The sequence below is a fragment of the Salvelinus namaycush genome, chromosome 10 (genome assembly GCF_016432855.1).
Source record: "Salvelinus namaycush isolate Seneca chromosome 10, SaNama_1.0, whole genome shotgun sequence".
NCBI classification, from domain to species: domain Eukaryota; kingdom Metazoa; phylum Chordata; class Actinopteri; order Salmoniformes; family Salmonidae; genus Salvelinus; species Salvelinus namaycush.
The window spans coordinates 29,584,599-29,603,410 of record NC_052316.1 but is presented as its reverse complement, the minus strand read 5'-3'; the positions used below and the strand labels follow the sequence as shown (position 1 = coordinate 29,603,410).

The 18,812-nt window shown below is 47.1% G+C and overlaps 1 protein-coding gene and 1 pseudogene across 4 annotated transcripts in view; both read left to right on the top strand.

Moving 5' to 3' along the window:
• suco (SUN domain containing ossification factor) overlaps nucleotides 1-13,490 on the top strand; it is an 80,593-nt gene extending 67,103 nt beyond the window's left edge. For 2 of the 4 annotated variants that reach the window (XM_039002717.1, XM_039002719.1), the window contains 9 exons: nucleotides 580-657; nucleotides 4,039-4,129; nucleotides 4,207-5,442; nucleotides 5,521-5,608; nucleotides 5,816-5,920; nucleotides 6,085-6,227; nucleotides 8,679-8,770; nucleotides 9,598-9,653; nucleotides 10,378-13,490. In XM_039002717.1, the coding sequence (XP_038858645.1) occupies nucleotides 580-657; nucleotides 4,039-4,129; nucleotides 4,207-5,442; nucleotides 5,521-5,608; nucleotides 5,816-5,920; nucleotides 6,085-6,227; nucleotides 8,679-8,770; nucleotides 9,598-9,653; nucleotides 10,378-10,848 (2,360 nt within the window). In that variant the 3' untranslated portion in view covers nucleotides 10,849-13,490. Of the gene's footprint in view, nucleotides 1-579; nucleotides 658-4,038; nucleotides 4,130-4,206; nucleotides 5,443-5,520; nucleotides 5,609-5,815; nucleotides 5,921-6,084; nucleotides 6,272-7,559; nucleotides 8,273-8,678; nucleotides 8,771-9,597; nucleotides 9,654-10,377 lie in introns of those variants that run through there. The other 2 variants (XM_039002718.1, XM_039002721.1) reach the window with 2 other exon arrangements.
• Nucleotides 13,491-16,449: 2,959 nt separating this feature from the next.
• On the top strand, nucleotides 16,450-17,792 carry LOC120054294 (annotated as a pseudogene).
• The last annotated feature ends 1,020 nt before the right edge of the window (nucleotides 17,793-18,812 follow it).

The window sequence follows — 18,812 nt, the reverse complement described above, 5'->3', positions numbered from 1 at the left end:
GGAGAATGGAGAGACTAGAAGCTGCTTTCCTTGAATACATGAAGTCCTGAATGTTCCTTCAGTTGCTGTATTCCCACTCACACACACACAAAGCGGGTTAGCGACTGACGTATATAACTGCTACACACACTGGAGCCCCTGTTTCTCCCTGCCTCTATGGGGGAGGGACTGGCACTGCAATGAGGCTGCAATCAGATTGGCTAAAACACCCCCCCCCCCCCCCCCCCCCCCCCCACACACACCTTGTTCAACATTGAGAAAACAGACTGACCCATTCCTATATGACCCCAACCCCAACTCAGTGAGAGAAAACAAGCAGACTCTGACAGGGTCTTCTGTAGCCAAGCAGACACTGGCAGGGGCTGGAGAGAAGTGGTTGGGTAAGGGAATGGAGAGTCTGAGGGGAATGCCAAAGGCCTGTGGTTTTACAGATTCCTGTGGGGCCTTCCTATTTTACTATACTACCAGTGAAGGACAACATTCATGATGCTCTCACACTCGCTCTCCTGTGTGTGTGTGGTGTGTGGTGTGTGTGTGTGTGTGTGTGTGTGTGTGTGTGTGTGTGCGCGCTCCCTACAGATGCCATTCTCAACATGGTCAACAACATAGCAGCCAATGTTCTGGGAGGCAAGCCTGAGGGAGGAGCACAGATAGAAGGTATGGATTCTTCTCCCCCTTTTTTATTTATTTAACTAGGCAAGTCAGTTAAGAACAAATTCTTATTTTAAATGACGGCCTACCAAAAAGCCGTCATTCCCTTCTCTCCCCTCCCCTTCTCTCTACTCTCCCCCTCTCGTCTCTTTCCTATACTCCCCTCTTCTCCTCTCACTCCCCCCATACTATACATTCCTTTAAAGGAAATGCTATGGGTTAGATACTGTAAATAACTTGCTGTGGTAACCACTTCTTGGAGCGAGAGGCATGAGGTTTGCTTATGAAACTTGTGGTGGAACATTTGTCTCGTGTTAACTAAAGCACCGTGCTGCCCAAGGGAGTGTGTCATGAGAGGTATTATATACATTATAAAGGTCTTAAATATAGCAGCAGGGTTTTATGAGTCTCAGACCCAGGCTATTGCCCCTTCTATTTACTTCACAGAAGAGAAGTTCAACCATCTAGTACGGCTCTGTCCTTCGCCCTCTCTTTTCCGAACAAGCCCTGTTATTCAACCCTGCTTGTTTAATAACCACACACACTGCCAATGGAAACTATCAAACAGAACCAACTTATTCATCCACACAACAATAAATTACATTCATATTCTACTCAGAACTCAGCAGGTCTTTGTGTGTTCAGTCAAATGTGAGTCAGCAATGCTGGTCCAAAGCCAACAAATTGTGATAGAACGTCTGACGTGTACTTGTGTTGAGAGAGACCCCACACACAGTACAAGCTAAGTCAGCTCCAATCTAATGCGTTTATTCATTCTGACTGTCAGTTTTGGTTCTGCTTCCTTCCCAGCAAATCACGCTAGTCTCATCCTCCTTTCTCTTGCCCAACTCCCCTTTTCTTATTTTATAAGTCTATGTCCTCTCTTCCTCCCTGCATCCCTCCTTCACTGTACCGCTGGACAGTTTAGTCTGAGCCCCCATCTTGCTTAGATTAAGCTGTTCCGAAACTGGGTCATATCAAATTATATTTGTCACATGAGCCGAACAGAACAGTTGTAGACCTTACTTTGAAACGCTTACTTACGAGTCCTTAACCAACAATGCAGAGTTTTTAAAAAGTAAGAACAATTTGCAAAATAAACTAAAGTAAAAAAAAAAATAGAAACACAATAAAATAACAATAACAGGGCCATATACAAGGGGTATATACAGTTGAAGTTGGAAGTTTACATAAACGAGTTTTAATGACTCCAAACTAAGTGTTTCAACCACTCCGCAAATTTCTTGTTAACAAACTATAGTTTTGGCAAGTCGGTTAGGACATCTACTTTGTGCATAACACAAGTCATTTTTCCAACAGTTGTCTACAGACAGATTATTTCACTTATAATTCACTATCACAATTCCAGTGGGTCAGAAGTTTACATACACTAAGTTGACTGTGCCTTTTAACAGCTTGGAAAATTCCAGAAAATTATGTCATGGCTTTAGAAGCTTCAGATAGGCTAATTGACATCATTTGAGTCAATTGGAGATGTACCTGGTGGATGTATTTCAAGGCCTACCTTCAAACTTGGTGCCTCTTTGCTTAACATCATGGGGGAAAAAATAAAAAATCAGCCAAGACTTATAGACCTCCACAAGTCTGGTTCATGCTTGGGTGCAATTTCCAAAAGTCTGAAGGTACCACGTTCATCTGTACAAACAATAGTACGCAAGTATAAACACCATGGGACCACGCAGCCATCATACCGCTCAGGAAGGAGAGATTAACGTACTTTGGTGCGATAAGTACAAATCAATCCCAGAACAACAGCAAAGGACCTTGTGACGATGCCGGAGGAAACTGGTACAAAAGTATCTATATCCACAGTAAAACGAGTCCAATATCGACATAACCTGAGGCCACTCAGCAAGGAAGAAGCCACTGCTCCAAAACTGCCATAAAAAGCCAGACTACGGTTTGTAACTGCACATGGGGACAAAGATCGTACTTTTTGGAGAAATGTCCTCTGGTCTGATGAAACAAAAATCGAACGGTTTGGCCATAATGACCATCGTTATGTTTGGAGGAAAAAGGGGGAGGCTTGCAAGCCGAAGAACACCATCCCAACCATGAAGCACGGGGTTTGCAGCATCATGTTGTGGGGGTGCTTTACTGAAGGAGGGACTGGTGCACTTCACAAAATAGATGGCATCATGAGGAAGGGAAATGTGGATATATTGAAGCAACATCTCAAGACATCAGTCAGGAAGTTAAAGCTTGGTCACAAATGGGTCTTCCAAATGGACAATGACCCCAAGCATACTTCCAAAGTTGTGGCAAAATGGCTTAAGGACAACAAAGTCAAGGTATTGGAGTGGCCATCACAAAGCCCTGACCTCAATCCCATAGAAAATTTGTGGGCAGAACTGAAAAAGCGTGTGCGAGCAAGGAGGCCTACAAACCTGACTGTTACACCAGCTCTGTCATGAGCAATGGGCCAAAATTCACCCAACTTATTGTGGGAAGCTTGTGGAAGGCTACCTGAAACGTTTGAGCCAAGTTAAACAATTTAAAGGCAATGCTACCAAATACTAATTGAGTGTATGTAAACTTCTGACCCACTGGGAATGTGATGAAAGAAATAAAAGCTGAAATAATCATTCTCTACTATTATTCTGACATGTCACATTCTTAAAATAAAGTGGTGATCCTAACTGACCTAAGACAGGGAATTTTTACTAGGATTAAATGTCAGGAATTGTGAAAAACTGAGGTTAAATGTATTTGGCTAAGGTGTATGTAAACATCCGACTTCAACTGTAGCTCCGGTTTGCAGTGTGTGTCCATGTGTATGTGTGCCTGCCTGGAGCTCCAGATGTTGACTGTTGGCAGGAGGTTTTCAGAGGAACCATAGTTCTGTGTTGTATAACACAGCAGCAGGAGGCGAGCTCTGTCTATTAGGACTAGGGGGTCCATGACGCAGAACCAACTACCTCAGAACACCATATTGCCCTCAGAATATACTGGAGTCTAAACACTGTTTTAAACCCGAATAACCCCTTCATCCTTATCGACACACCCTCAATGGGCTGCAGTGAGGCAGCTGATGGTGTTTGATCTTTTTTCAACCCATAAGGTTGCTGAGGTTTGAGACCAGTTCTAACTGGACCAGCCTGACTGTTTCTGCTTTAGTTCAGACCACTCTTGTGCTTGTTACACCAAGCATAGACGTTGGCCAAAACAAAGCTGTTTCTGTTCCCCATTTTAACCCGCTGGCAGTGGCAACATACAGTAGAGTGGAGGAGACTGGCACCAGCTGGACTGGGGTTGGAGATCTCTGCCATGCCATGTCCAGTGATAGTTTGTTATCCTGTGAAGGGTTAAATGTAGTAGTTGACGACTTTATCTAAAGCCTGCTGTGTGTCTGTGCATCTCTTCCAGCCAACGCATCATTAGAAGCCCAGAACGAGACCGAGGGGAACAAAGATGTGCAGCTCACCCCAACTCCAACCCCCACCACTCCTCCTCCAGCGTGAGTCACTCACTCACTCACTCTCGCCCTCATTCACCTTGCAGTAAGAGTCTAACCCCCCCCCCCCCTTCTCTCAGTGTGGAGACGGTAGAGCCAGACTACCCTGCTCCCCAGGAAGACCCTGAGGTCCCCCTCTCCTCCCTGCTTCCCCCCTCCCCGGAGGATGGACAGATCGTGACTCTGGTGGTGCAGGAGGAGGAGGAGCCCCCACAGTCCACTGTGACTCTGATGGAGGAAGAGGGGGATGATAACGAGCAGGAGGAGAGAGAGGAACAATGGATGAGGGAGAGAGAGAGCCAGCTGTACTGTCCAATCTCTTCCGTCTCTTCTCTTTCTTGTGTGGCCACACTGCCAGAGTTGCTACAGCGCTGGTGTGACGCTCACCTCGCCAGAGAGAGGCAGCAAGACATACACACACACACCCCTATACAGGTCCCTGTCCCTACTCCCACACACACACAGGAAGCCCCAACACACACACAGACGGTTCCTGAGCCTGAGACTGCCCCCCAGGACCAACATGAGGGGCTACCCCCTTTAGACTCTCAAAATCATACCAATCACATCGACACACACCACGTGGACCCTATCATTTTGCTGGAGCCTAGCCGGACCTCTACCCTGCCCCCCCACAGCTTCTCTCAAACCTCCCTCTGCAAACCCACCCCTACCCAGGACGAAGCTCCCCAGCACCCCAGCCAAGAAGACCCTGTCCCCCCTCCAGCCCTGCAGGGAGCCCCCGTCCCGGAGACTCAGCAGGCCAGCACCCCCACCCCTACTCCCAGCTCCACCGCTCCCCTACACCTACCAACCTCTGAGACAGCCTCCCTGGACATCCCTCCACCCCCCCTGAAGGAGCAACCAGTCCAGCCCCTTCCCACAGCCTCTAGACCTGCAGACCTCCCCCCTCCCACCGACCTCCCTGTCCCCCCTCAGCCTGACACAAACACAGAGCCACATACACCCAGGGCTGGGGCAGAGAGTGGAGACATCCAGGGTCAGGGGGAGCAGGGAGACGCCTCTGCCCAGCCAGCAGAACACCTGCGTGGGGAAGAATCCGTGGAAGACCTACTGCTTAGCGTCCCGGTGACCGCTAACGGACATTTACACCGGACGGCTACAGACTTCTACGCTGAGCTGCAGAGCGCGGGGGAGTACATTGGAGGGAATGGGAATGGAGGGGTGAACGGAGGAGTGAACGTGCATGGCTCCAGTCAGAAGGAGAGTGTGTTCATGAGGTTGAACAACAGGATCAAAGCCCTGGAGATGAACATGTCCCTCAGCAGCAGATACCTGGAGGAACTCAGCCAGAGGTAAGCTGTCTGTCTTTAACCTAGTAGTTTCCTCTATCACTCGTCCTGTTCAGGTTCTGATTGGCTTGTGTGTTCTAGGTATCGTAAGCAGATGGAGGAGATGCAGAGAGCGTTCAACAAGACCATCATCAAACTGGAGAACACCTCCCGCATCGCTGAAGAACAGGTCTGTTAGACAATTGCTTCTTGATTGGGTTTGGGTTGGCCGGATGCTTATTCTGGGATGGCTGTTGCAATTGTGTTATATGATTGTTATTGTGTAGTTCAGTGATGGTTGAGTCATTGTTTGGTGTAGGTTGTGTCTGATGGTTCTGGGATGGGTTGGTTCAACTTGGTTGTATTAACGTTGTATTTTGGTTGTGTGATCCCTCAGGACCAGCGGCAGACAGAGTCAATCCAGATGTTACAGGGCCAGCTGGAGAACGTCACCAAGCTGATGATCAACCTCACCATGACTGTCTCACAGCTACAGAGAGAGGTACACACAGCTGAAGACCATGATGCCTTCTGCTCTTACTAACTACACGTATTGAATATCAGATTCAATGTTGGCCTATTTTAATCAGAACTCGCAAAATGTCATGATCGGATGTAAGGAGTTTGTGTTTCTTCTGATGTCTAAATGTTGTTTGTGTTTTCTAGGTGTCTGACCGACAGAGTTACCTGGTGGTCTCTCTAGTCCTGTGTCTCTGTCTGGGCCTGGTGCTCTGCCTGCAGTGCTGCTGGAGCGCCAACACACACACCGTCACACACACTGCAGGCAACCACTACCCCAGCCCCAAGAGGTAAACACACACACCGTAGTCAACCACTACCCCAGCCCCAAGAGGTAAACACACACACCGTAGTCAACCACTACCCCAGCCCCAAGAGGTAAACACACACACCGTAGTCAACCACTACCCCAGCCCCAAGAGGTAAATACACACACCGTAGTCAACCACTACCCCAGCCCCAAGAGGTAAATACACACACCGTAGTCAACCACTACCCCAGCCCCAAGAGGTAAATACACACACCGTAGTCAACCACTACCCCAGCCCCAAGAGGTAAATACACACACCGTAGTCAACCACTAACCCAGCCCCAAGAGGTAAACACACACACCGTAGTCAACCACTACCCCAGCCCCAAGAGGTAAACACACACACCGTAGTCAACCACTAACCCAGCCCCAAGAGGTAAACACACACACCGTAGTCAACCACTACCCCAGCCCCAAGAGGTAAACACACACACCGTAGTCAACCACTACCCCAGCCCCAAGAGGTAAACACACACACCGTAGTCAACCACTACCCCAGCCCCAAGAGGTAAACACACACGCCGCAGTCAACCACTACCCCAGCCCCAAGAGGTAAACACACACACCGTAGTCAACCACTACCCCAGCCCCAAGAGGTAAATACACACGCCGCAGTCAACCACTAACCCAGCCCCAAGAGGTAAACACACACACCGTAGTCAACCACTACCCCAGCCCCAAGAGGTAAATACACACACCGTAGTCAACCACTACCCCAGCCCCAAGAGGTAAACACACACACCGTAGTCAACCACTACCCCAGCCCCAAGAGGTAAACACACACACCGTAGTCAACCACTACCCCAGCCCCAAGAGGTAAACACACACACCGTAGTCAACCACTACCCCAGCCCCAAGAGGTAAACACACACACTGTAGTCAACCACTACCCCAGCCCCAAGAGGTAAACACACACACCGTAGTCAACCACTACCCCAGCCCCAAGAGGTAAACACACACACCGTAGTCAACCACTACCCCAGCCCCAAGAGGTAAATACACACACCGTAGTCAACCACTACCCCAGCCCCAAGAGGTAAATACACACACCGTAGTCAACCACTACCCCAGCCCCAAGAGGTAAACACACACACCGTAGTCAACCACTACCCCAGCCCCAAGAGGTAAACACACACGCCGCAGTCAACCACTAACCCAGCCCCAAGAGGTAAACACACACACCGTAGTCAACCACTACCCCAGCCCCAAGAGGTAAACACACACGCCGCAGTCAACCACTACCCCAGCCCCAAGAGGTAAATACACACACTGTCACACACACCGTAGTCAACCACTACCCCAGCCCCAAGAGGTAAATACACACACCGTAGTCAACCACTACCCCAGCCCCAAGAGGTAAATACACACACCGTAGTCAACCACTACCCCAGCCCCAAGAGGTAAATACACACACCGTAGTCAACCACTACCCCAGCCCCAAGAGGTAAATACACACACCGTAGTCAACCACTACCCCAGCCCCAAGAGGTAAATACACACACACCGCAGTCAACCACTACCCCAGCCCCAAGAGGTAAATACACACACCGTAGTCAACCACTACCCCAGCCCCAAGAGGTAAACACACACACCGTAGTCAACCACTACCCCAGCCCCAAGAGGTAAACACACACACCGTAGTCAACCACTACCCCAGCCCCAAGAGGTAAATACACACACCGTAGTCAACCACTACCCCAGCCCCAAGAGGTAAACACACACACCGTAGTCAACCACTACCCCAGCCCCAAGAGGTAAACACACACACCGTAGTCAACCACTACCCCAGCCCCAAGAGGTAAATACACACACCGTAGTCAACCACTACCCCAGCCCCAAGAGGTAAACACACACACCGTAGTCAACCACTAACCCAGCCCCAAGAGGTAAACACACACGCCGCAGTCAACCACTACCCCAGCCCCAAGAGGTAAACACACACACCGTAGTCAACCACTACCCCAGCCCCAAGAGGTAAACACACACACCGTAGTCAACCACTACCCCAGCCCCAAGAGGTAAACACACACGCCGCAGTCAACCACTACCCCAGCCCCAAGAGGTAAACACACACACCGTAGTCAACCACTACCCCAGCCCCAAGAGGTAAACACACACACCGTAGTCAACCACTACCCCAGCCCCAAGAGGTAAACACACACACCGTAGTCAACCACTACCCCAGCCCCAAGAGGTAAATACACACACCGTAGTCAACCACTATCCCAGCCCCAAGAGGTAAATACACACACACCTTTGTCTGATCTCCCCACATTATTTATAAGAGTATTGTTGTTGCTTTTGTAGGTCTGATATGTTCCTCTTAGTTCAGTTAATGTTTCATAGGGAACATTGGATCTCTTCCATACAGGCGTTGTTTAGTTTAACCCGTACTAACGTTACTGCACGTGTCATATCCTGTATGTGTCAGGTGTTTCTCCTCCTATGATGATTTGAGTCTGAAGCGGAGGGTATCGTGCCCTCTCCTACGCTCCAAGTCCTTCACCTTTCCTACTTCCGAAGGTGAGTGTACACACACCAAGTCACTCTACAGCTTTCTAACAAGGATAAGAGGCCTGCTCACGTGGCCTCACGTGGCCTGCAGCAGGCCTGCTCACGAGGCCTGCTCACACCCTTCCCGTCTTCTACATCGCTGTTCTGTCCATCCTGTTGCTGCCCTATCACACCCATAGGAGCTGAAGCAGGACTAAAAGACTCAGAAAGCCTGACATGTCCTCTCTATATAGAGGCCAGCTTCATTATAGACCGCATGACTAGATGCTCTCCCATCTGTGTCCATGCTACTGGCTGTGTCCATGCTGCTGAGCTGCTGAACAGTATGTCTGCTGTAAGGGTACTGGAGCCACAGACACCCCAGTGGGACTGCCTGGGCACACCCCACCATGAAGGAATAAAGACCTTCATTCAGACAGCCATGTAACATAATACTCCTCTTTCCTCTCTTTCCCACTCTATTTATCGCATGTCCTTGGGCCAGAGTGCGTGTCCTTGGGCCAGAGTGCGTGTCCTTGGGCCAGAGTGCGTGTCCTTATAGAGGCTGAACTGAAGGAGAATATAAATAGAACACAATGCTTTTGGCTGGCTCTTGTTACACCACTGCAAGTAGTAACAACAACTAGAGAACCCTACGTCACCCAGTGTACCTACTAGCTATAACCTCTTCAGTGGAGCTATAACCTTTATTCTGGGCTATAGTATGTCAGGGTGTGTAATACTACTTTAATAGTAAATCAGTAGTACTACTTGCAAGGTGGCGTCATGCTTGTAACGTGTGTTCCTGTGTGCCTGCCATCTCATCATTAACATGGCCCTGTTCTCTCCCTGTTCAGTAGGCCCCGACGACCTTTACATTGTTGAACCTTTAAGGTTCTCACCAGAGAAAAAGGTACAGTGTCCCCTCCTCTCCGCCTGCTACTGCTGTTGTATGGTGGCCCCAGCGGCCATCTTTGTTTGCTTATGGTTTCAGTGGAGTGGGGTGAACTTGCCCCCAGACTCTGATCTAAGGTCAGTTTAGCATTCTCCTAATGGTTAAGAATACTGTAGGGTCTGGGGAGAGTTAAGCTGATCCTAGATCTCTGGTTATGGGCGATTTACGAACTTGTTAGGTTAAACTTCTCTGTTGACACAGGCTAGAAGCCCACTGTTAGGGGGACGATGTATGAGCAGGCACAGGGCAGGCTTGGGCAGTGGTTTCAAAGTTGTATCCCACCAATAGATGGCAATAAGCTGCGACCCATAACATGGCTTTGCTCCACTCATGTAGAGATGCTAAGGTTTGGCACTTAACCCTAATTTTCTTCAGTCACGCCATACTATTATGGCTGACCCTGTAAAACAACACATTTCACTGGACCTATCCAGTGTGTGTGACGACAAAACATTATTATTATTATAATGCCATTCTACCCACAGTCCCTGCCCTTCCCAGTCCTGTCTGTAACCTCATACTGTCTCCTGTTCTATCTTTGAAAGCTTGGTATCTGTCCAGTTTGGTTGTAACCGTGCAATGTGTCTGGTATAGATGTGGTTAACATGACTTAACATATTTATACATCTCTAAAGTTATCCCTGTACTCTATCAATCTCTCAATCCTTCTCTCCCTCTCCAGAAGAACCGATGTAAACTGAAGGCAGCATTATCAGCCCCCTCTTCTCCGATGGCTAACGGGGGACTCAAATGCAATGGTCTCCCCCACTCCCTGAATCGCCCTCCTCCTCCCCCTCTAGAAGACATGTCCTGTAAGGAGCTCCCCTTCCCATCAGAGAGTAGCAGCTGTAGCTCCTCCAACCACTCTGAAGAGTCCTACATCAGCCGAGGCCATCCCCTCTCCTCCCCCCCAGGCCTGTGTAATGGCCACGCTGCCCTTCCCCTCCCGTCCTACCTTACCACTCTCCCCCTCCCTCCCTCTAAGAGGTCAGTGAAGCGTCGGCGGTCTCGTCAGGCAGATCTGCAGTTCTCCTCCAGACAGACAGGAGGCGCTGCTGTGAACTCTCTGCACAGCCTGCAGCAGCTGATCAAGGGAAACAAGGAGATCAGTGTGGGGACCATAAGAGCCACGGCAGTCACAGGACACATCTGATCACACACACCCTGGTAGCAGACTTGGTTAGGGATATGTGAAAGGGTGTGGTCTTGCCCCAAAATGGCCACATCTCTGAACCACATCTCCCATGAGCACCCGGGCCACAGTGGAACTCAGACACCATGATATTAGTCACCCAGCAACAGCCATTCAGAGACCTCTCCACAATCATGTGCCTTTCTGTCCACTCTAAAGTTTTCACTGATATAAAAAACACTGAAAGGATTGTTCTTTTTATGTTCGGAGCGAGACTAATGGTGGGGAGTGTTACTAGAAAACAGACATTCATTCAGCTGTTTCTACTGGACAAGCACATCAGACCTGGGCATCAGGGGCTTGTACTCCAGCCCTGTACCCAGAGGAGAGGGGCTGAGTAGAGCTCTTACCTGAAGCCTGTGAAAGTACAGTATGAAGCTGTAAGGATGAAATGTGTCGCAGTGAGAGAACTGTGCAGCAGGATTAGCTTCTTCTTTAAGCTCTCCCTCTTTCCTCCATTTCCACATTCTGTTCATTCTCTGTGCATTGTTCAGCGGTAGCTAACACCACTGCAGTTGTTCGTATGGGACCAGGGTGTTAACCCTTCACACACAACAGGCCCTCTGTCTCCCTTTCTCAGGCAGTCTAACCTAACACCACACAACCAGCAGAGCTGAATGAAGATACATACCCAATGTGTGTTTGAGCGTTGGTGTGTGCATGCAAGCGTTCCTGTCTCTAGCCCATGTTTATCCAGCTCTGATACAAAGGAACATGCTCTATACCTCTTGAACTAGTTAACCTAGCTATTCTCCAGTCAGACCTCCAATGGTAGTGTGTGTGTGTGTGTGTATACAGAGAGCCAGCCAAGAGGAAAGGGATCTTGTACTGTATAGGCTGGTTGTTTTTGCACATTGTGACAGGTCAACAGAACCCAGTCAGAGTTAGTTGGGTTGTTTTTATATTGAGCTGTATATGAGCCATGCTGAGAGCTGAATGTTGTGTGTTATTATAGTTGTTAGGAACAGTTTAGTCTGAAGATGTCGGTGTGTTCGAGCACACAAACACCCGCTGTTGGTAGAAGTTGCCTCTAGGATCTGCTTTTCCTCCCCCAATTCCTAATGTTAACCATTCATATCAACAGTGCAATGCAACACTGACGATCCGTGACACAGGGTAATGTCAGTCGAGAGCAGATCCCCTGAGGTCCTGTAGGGGATGCTGTGAGGCCACTTTTATTTATCTAGTTATTTATGTTCTGGCCTCAAAACAACCCTATCATACTGTAGCCCAGGGGAAACACATGTTACATAGAATAATAATGATTGCAATTAAAACACAAAGGTAGATGTATTGTACATAGCATTTTACTGTCGCATACTGTATGATTGTCACTGGCTGCCCGACACTAGTTCACCTCTTGCGACCAATATTTGTTTTGTGTTTTCAAAGCTAAACGGACAACAAGGTATCATCCACCTTTTGTCTCTGTAAAGGTGGATGTAAAGGTGGCTTGATCATCTGGTGTTTGTAGAGTTGCCTCCACTGTCACACCTGCACACACACCATCCTGTTAATTAGAACTTTACCAGGGAACAGAGGGCTGTAACAGTAACAGTCCCAATAACTGCTGGGGTCGTCCTTTGGGAAGATGACGTTAAAACAAGAAATGTTTGAAGTCAATTTGTTTGTCTGTCTCTAGATGTCTGTGCAAGGATGTGATTGGAACGGCAAAAGTCAATTTTAATAAGTTGCGGATGTGAAAAATCAGTGTACTATATATCTGTATATCTGTGCCAGTGGTTAGTATGCCAGTGGTTAGATGGCCTCTGAGCTATGTTGGGTTGGTTGTTGACTGACTGAGAAAGAGAGACTGGGCCCACTGTATTCCACAAACTACACACACCACACTCCCTCTACAGTATACTTCCATTACCTCTACAGACCAGCCACCCAGGTCCCCTACTCCACACACTGACCTCTGACCCCTACACAGTTCAGGGTTCAGAAAGTGTGAAGAGCTCTCTTTTAGTGCATCTGTTTTAATTGAACCACTTCTGTTCCCATTACCAAGAACAGCACCTTTAACTGGCCACCTCTGCTGTCCTTACTAGCTCGTCATTCATTAATGTGTTCATTACTGTGCATTCACCCCACCTCAAATAAGGTAGTGGTTTTCAGGAGTCTGAAGGAACTTGTGAATTTAAAAGGGAATGTTGGGAAAGGGTTTGGAATGCACTGTTTTATCTGATTACAAGTGTTCCACACCCAGTGAATCATGACCGACTTTGTTTTTCTACCCTTTTTGAATGTGTATGATATTATGGGTAAGTGTGTATGCATGCAAGAGTGTTTCTTGGTTCTCTTGATGCGTGTTTGTGAGAGACTCAGCGAAGCCCTAATTTAACACACTGACTAGAGATTGGTCGTCGGTGACCTCCAGGTCTCAGTGTGCACTTTGTTATTATTACTACCTTCATGCCTTTTGTTTTTCTACACTAAACGCTGTCTGTCAACTGCTTTGTTTCCACGCTTCTCTCTTTCTCTGAGTATTCTGGGAAAGAGCTGCACAGTATTGTGGAACAGGATCGAGAGGAACTACAAAGATGTAGTGCCATTAGAAACTGTGAATTTCCAAATAAAACATTTAGTCTTTCACTCGACTGGTTTGGAGTCTGTATTCGTTCGTGACATTGCTCCAGGTAAAGGTTGCACAGATCTAGGATCAGTGGAGGTTTATTTATTCTCTACAGATTCCTGCTGTGCTGAGAAGTTCCCCATCACCATCTTATGGTAGAACAGTGAACAGCACACTGCAAAACAACACATGACCTGTTCAGATTTTAACCAATTCCTGCTTTTACAAATAGAAAAGGCTTTTTGGTATGTAAATTAAACAATCCTACTTTTCTGACCCTGATATTCTTTGGTTTTGGGCCAATACTAACCTTCATGAGCTGACTGGTGTATTTTTTTTGTTCTGAGGGGCTGACAGAGCGGTTGTATCCCTCGACACTGTTCCACCGTCGGACTGGAGACCTCCGCTATACACAGAGGACGCAACCTGAGATTGGGGATGTGAGCAGAGTGCAAGAGGGAGAGCGGGGAAAAGACATGCTAAAACTGCATCTTCCTTAACTCTGTGTCAGTATAGTGTGTGTCCCTACCGCTCCCTCAGTCTCTGTCTACACGGCCACACCCTGCTCCGGTCCTGCCTCTCTCTGGCTGAGCTTTGAGGGGTCCCTGCCTGCAGCTAGGGTCAGAGATAGTCAACACACATCGTCACTCATAAGACGTAGTTACATTGAGCTGGGGCCAAGCTCCTGCAGTTTATGGGTCCAAAGAGAAAAGTATGACAAACCAAGGTTAGAGTTTGGATTGAACATAAGGCTAGGATTAGAGATGTATTTAGGGTTTGGATTGAACATGAGGCTAGGATTAGAGATGTATTTAGGGTTTGGATTGAACATGAGGCTAGGATTAGAGATGTATTTAGGGTTTGGATTGAACATGAGGCTAGGATTAGAGATGTATTTAGGGTTTGGATTGAACATGAGGCTAGGATTAGAGATGTATTTAGGGTTTGGATTGAACATGAGGCTAGGATTAGAGATGTATTTAGGGTTTGGATTGAACATGAGGCTAGGATTAGAGATGTATTTAGGGTTTGGATTGAACATGAGGCTAGGATTAGAGATGTATTTAGGGTTTGGATTGAACATGAGGCTAGGATTAGAGATGTATTTAGGGTTTGGATTGAACATGAGGCTAGGATTAGAGATGTATTTAGGGTTTGGATTGAACATAAGGCTAGGATTAGAGATGCATTTAGGGTTTGGATTGAACATGAGGCTAGGATTAGAGATGTATTTAGGGTTTGGATTGAACATGAGGCTAGGATTAGAGATGTATTTAGGGTTTGGATTGAACATGAGGCTAGGATTAGAGATGTATTTAGGGTTTGGATTGAACATGAGGCTAGGATTAGAGATGTATTTAGGGTTTGGATTGAACATGAGGCTAGGATTAGAGATGTATTTAGGGTTTGGATTGAACATGAGGCTAGGATTAGAGATGTATTTAGGGTTTGGATTGAACATGAGGCTAGGATTAGAGATGTATTTAGGGTTTGGATTGAACATGAGGCTAGGATTAGATGTATTTAGGGTTTGGATTGAACATGAGGCTAGGATTAGAGATGTATTTAGGGTTTGGATTGAACATAAGGCTAGGATTAGAGATGCATTTAGGGTTTGGATTGAGCATGAGGCTAGGATTAGAGATGTATTTAGGGTTTGGATTGAACATAGGACTAGGATTAGAGATGTATTTAGGGTTTGGATTGAACATGAGGCTAGGATTAGAGATGTATTTAGGGTTTGGATTGAACTGGAATGTGGACATGAAGCTAGTTTTAGGATAACCTCAACTGTAACCATAATCCTAACTGTAACCCCCCCCCCCCCCCCCCCAAAAGGCTCTCCAATTCCTAATTTAACCCCTGCTCATAGGACTTTCAACATTAACGCCTGTCTGTAGTCCCAAACTCTGTAATCCAAACAATTAGTTTAACTGTAGCCCTAATCTCCTCACCCTATGCTTACCGTGGTGGGTGTGGTTGGTTCTGTCCCTCTGCTTGTCTGGGTGCTGCAGAGGAGAGGTCTGGGTGTTATTGGTACAGGAGCCAGGCCCATCAGGTGGGGAGCGTAGGGCCAGGGTTTACTCCTCTGGACTGGGTATTGACTACGGACAGATGCAGGCGTCTCTAGGACGTGTGGGGGGGGGGGGTGTATTGTGTGTTATTACCTGTTGATAGACAGGGCAGTCTGCTGGGAGATCATCCCCAGGATGGTGGAGGAGGGACCACACATGTTCACCACAGACACCTGTACAGACATCAAAAGTTATGAAACCAGTTAATGATTTTTAGGGAGTTTTAACTTTTGTTTGTGTGATATCTTCAGGCTAGAAAGCCGGAGCTGTAGACCAGGGTTTCCCAAACTCAGTCCTGTTGTCTTGAATGCACTGAAGTCAGAAATATCTAAGTTCGCGGCACCAGTCCCTCGCAGGTCAAATCTGAAAATCCCTTTTTACTGAAATAATGTGTAGTTATTAACAGAAATGTAACACGGTCTGTGGGATCTTTTCAGGATGGTTCTGTTGTTGAATGATTACTTAGGAATACTAGAGCTAACAACCATAATCAGCTTTCAAGACAAACCTGGCAGTGCTTGTCATACATTTTTATGCAATAATGTTGTGCTCTGAAACTATAGTACCAATTTGACTACCCATGTCTCTGTAGTTTGTCTCAGCAGAAACAATCATTTCTGGTATGATGTGTGTGAGAAGGATGTGGTGCTGGGTGGGGCAGTATAGGGAATATACTAGTTGTGATCTATGGGATTAATATTTTGCCTATGGTTATTTTATTTATTTTTGATATTTATTATTTTAAAAAAATGTAACCTTTATTTAACTAGGCAAGTCATTTAAGAACAAATTCTTATTTTCAATGACGGCCTAGGTTAACTGCCTTGTTCAGGGGCAGAACGACAGATTTTTACCTTGTCAGCTCGGGGATTCGATCTTGCAACCTTCCAGTTACTAGTCCAACGCTCTAACCACTAGGCTACCTAGCTAGTGGTCAACCGAAGGTTATGTGTTTGTCCAGTTGATGGGGCAGACAGTGGGTCGGGGGCGGCCCCAGGCCCAGGCAGTGTCCTGGGGGACGGTGCTATGGGATCGCCAGTCTTTCCCTGATAACTACGTGGACCGCCGCTTCATGGAGGAGCTCAGGAGGAACGAGGGTCTCCGCCTATATCGCTGCTGTGGTGCGGGAGGCAGGACTGGTGGCACAACACATCTCCTTTGTGGCTCTGTTCCTCACTTGCTGGTTGTACATGGAGCAGGTACTGTACACACCTTACAGTGAAGCTCTAATGACAACCTATTCTCCACATAGTGCACTAACGTGACCAGAACAACATGGTGTAAGTCACATATCTAGGGTTGTAGTCAAAAGTTGTGCACTAGAAAAGGGAATAGGTTGTGATTCAGTTTGACTCCTACCACATTAGGACATGTCTCAAGTCTAAACCCTATCTTTTTGCTCTCCACCCTGCTGTGGAGCGGCCTGCTCTGTGCCCTGCTTGGCTACAGACTACCAAGCGCTGGCTCCACGGGAGAATTCAGACAGCCACCAGTGTACACGTTGGTCTGACCTGAAGAGTGCCTCCATCTTCACCTTCGGGTTCTCTCCTGTCCTCAGGACGTTAAGAGTCCGTCAATACAGACACGGTTACGCCATGACAGCCTTGATGCTGGTGGCCTTCTCCTACACCCAGCCCACTCCCCCTGGAAGCCTCTCTCAATGCTGCCCTGTTCGCCTCAGTCTGCCTGGCCTCTCCCTTCTCCACCTCTTGGGGCCTGGACTCCTCTCCCTCCTCCCTTCATACCTTCAGCATGCTCTGCTGGGCCCAGTTGATCAAACTGCAGAGTGACAAGGATAACATACAGGGACCCTGGGATAAGGCCGAGATACGAGAGGACCTGACACTTTCTACACTGATAGGGAAAGACCAGGGGGAGAGGACTGGTGGGGCAAGCCACGCACACCCCCTAATCCACTGAGGAGGGTTAGCCAATGTCGCCGTCCTCAAATACCAGACTGGTAGCATGATTGGCATCCTGAAAACACTTCAGAGAAATATGTTGCTCCTATTTTAGCAGAACAAGGAGTGTTTCTCATCTAGAAATAATAATGCTCTTTGCTCAGATTCCAGCACTAAGAAAGGACATTGTTGTTAATTTATTAATTGTACAAATATGAAGAAAAAAATTCTAAACGTGTCTAGTAACCAAGGGCTCTGAAGCATGATAGATTGCAAACATGTTGAATTAAGTAGGGAATATTCAACCTGTAATGATTAACATTTTTGTAGTACTGTCAGTGTTTTTTTAAATGCAGCTTTGTTATAATAAAAGTTGTTTTTATTATACATCATATAGGTTAGAGACAATTATTCTTCAGAATGGGGCAAACTTTCAAAGGTTTCATGAACTCATAAAAACGTATGTGTGATGAATTTATTCAGTGGATAGTGTTACTGTTGACTGTGGTTAGACTAGATTGGAAAGGAGAGACCTGATTCGAGCAGTTTCCTAACTCCGGTCCTTGAATACCCCTAACTGCACAGATTTGTTGTAGCCCTGGACAAAAACACCTGATTCAACTAGTCAATGGCATGATGATTAGTTGACAAGTAGAATCAGGTGTGCTTGTCTGGTGCCACAACCAAAAATATGTACTGTTAGTGTATTAGTCGAGTACACTAAACTACGTGTATGGAGTACCGTACTAAATCCACTTGATGTCAGCCGTAGGCCTACCTTCACATCGCCTTTCCCGGGCCTGACGCGGTTGGTTCTCGGCTTTGTCCCGGGCTGTGGTCGGTCCTGTGGCTCCATGGTGAGTTGTTTGATCCTCGACTGAGTTCAGCCGTGGATAGTGCCTCTCACCCCCTTGGCGCTCCCCTACTAGACCACTGAGAAAAGGCCGGAATGATTTTGTCTGGTTTTCACACGAATGGCGTAACAATAGAAGTTAATGATGCTACATTCGCGCACCGACGACATCGACATCGAACACAACCACCAGGCACATAAAGCTAGGTCGAAAAAAATACTAATACTATTAAATTATCTTCAACCTAGACATAAAGCAATTGTAATAACGTGTAGAAAACACTATTTGCCTAATTAAAGGGTGACATATCATTGCTGTATGGCTTATTATACTAAAAGCGTGGCTGGGAGTCTTGTCCCTCTCTTTTGACGCGCTGATTGGAATTATCGAATTGTCCAATCTGTTAATATTTATGGATCTATCAAATACAAATCTTCAAGTAAAAGGTCCACAACATTGTAGAAAATTAAAACCCTGTTTATTTAAAACCATAGAAACAGTGGTGTATTGTTTTTGT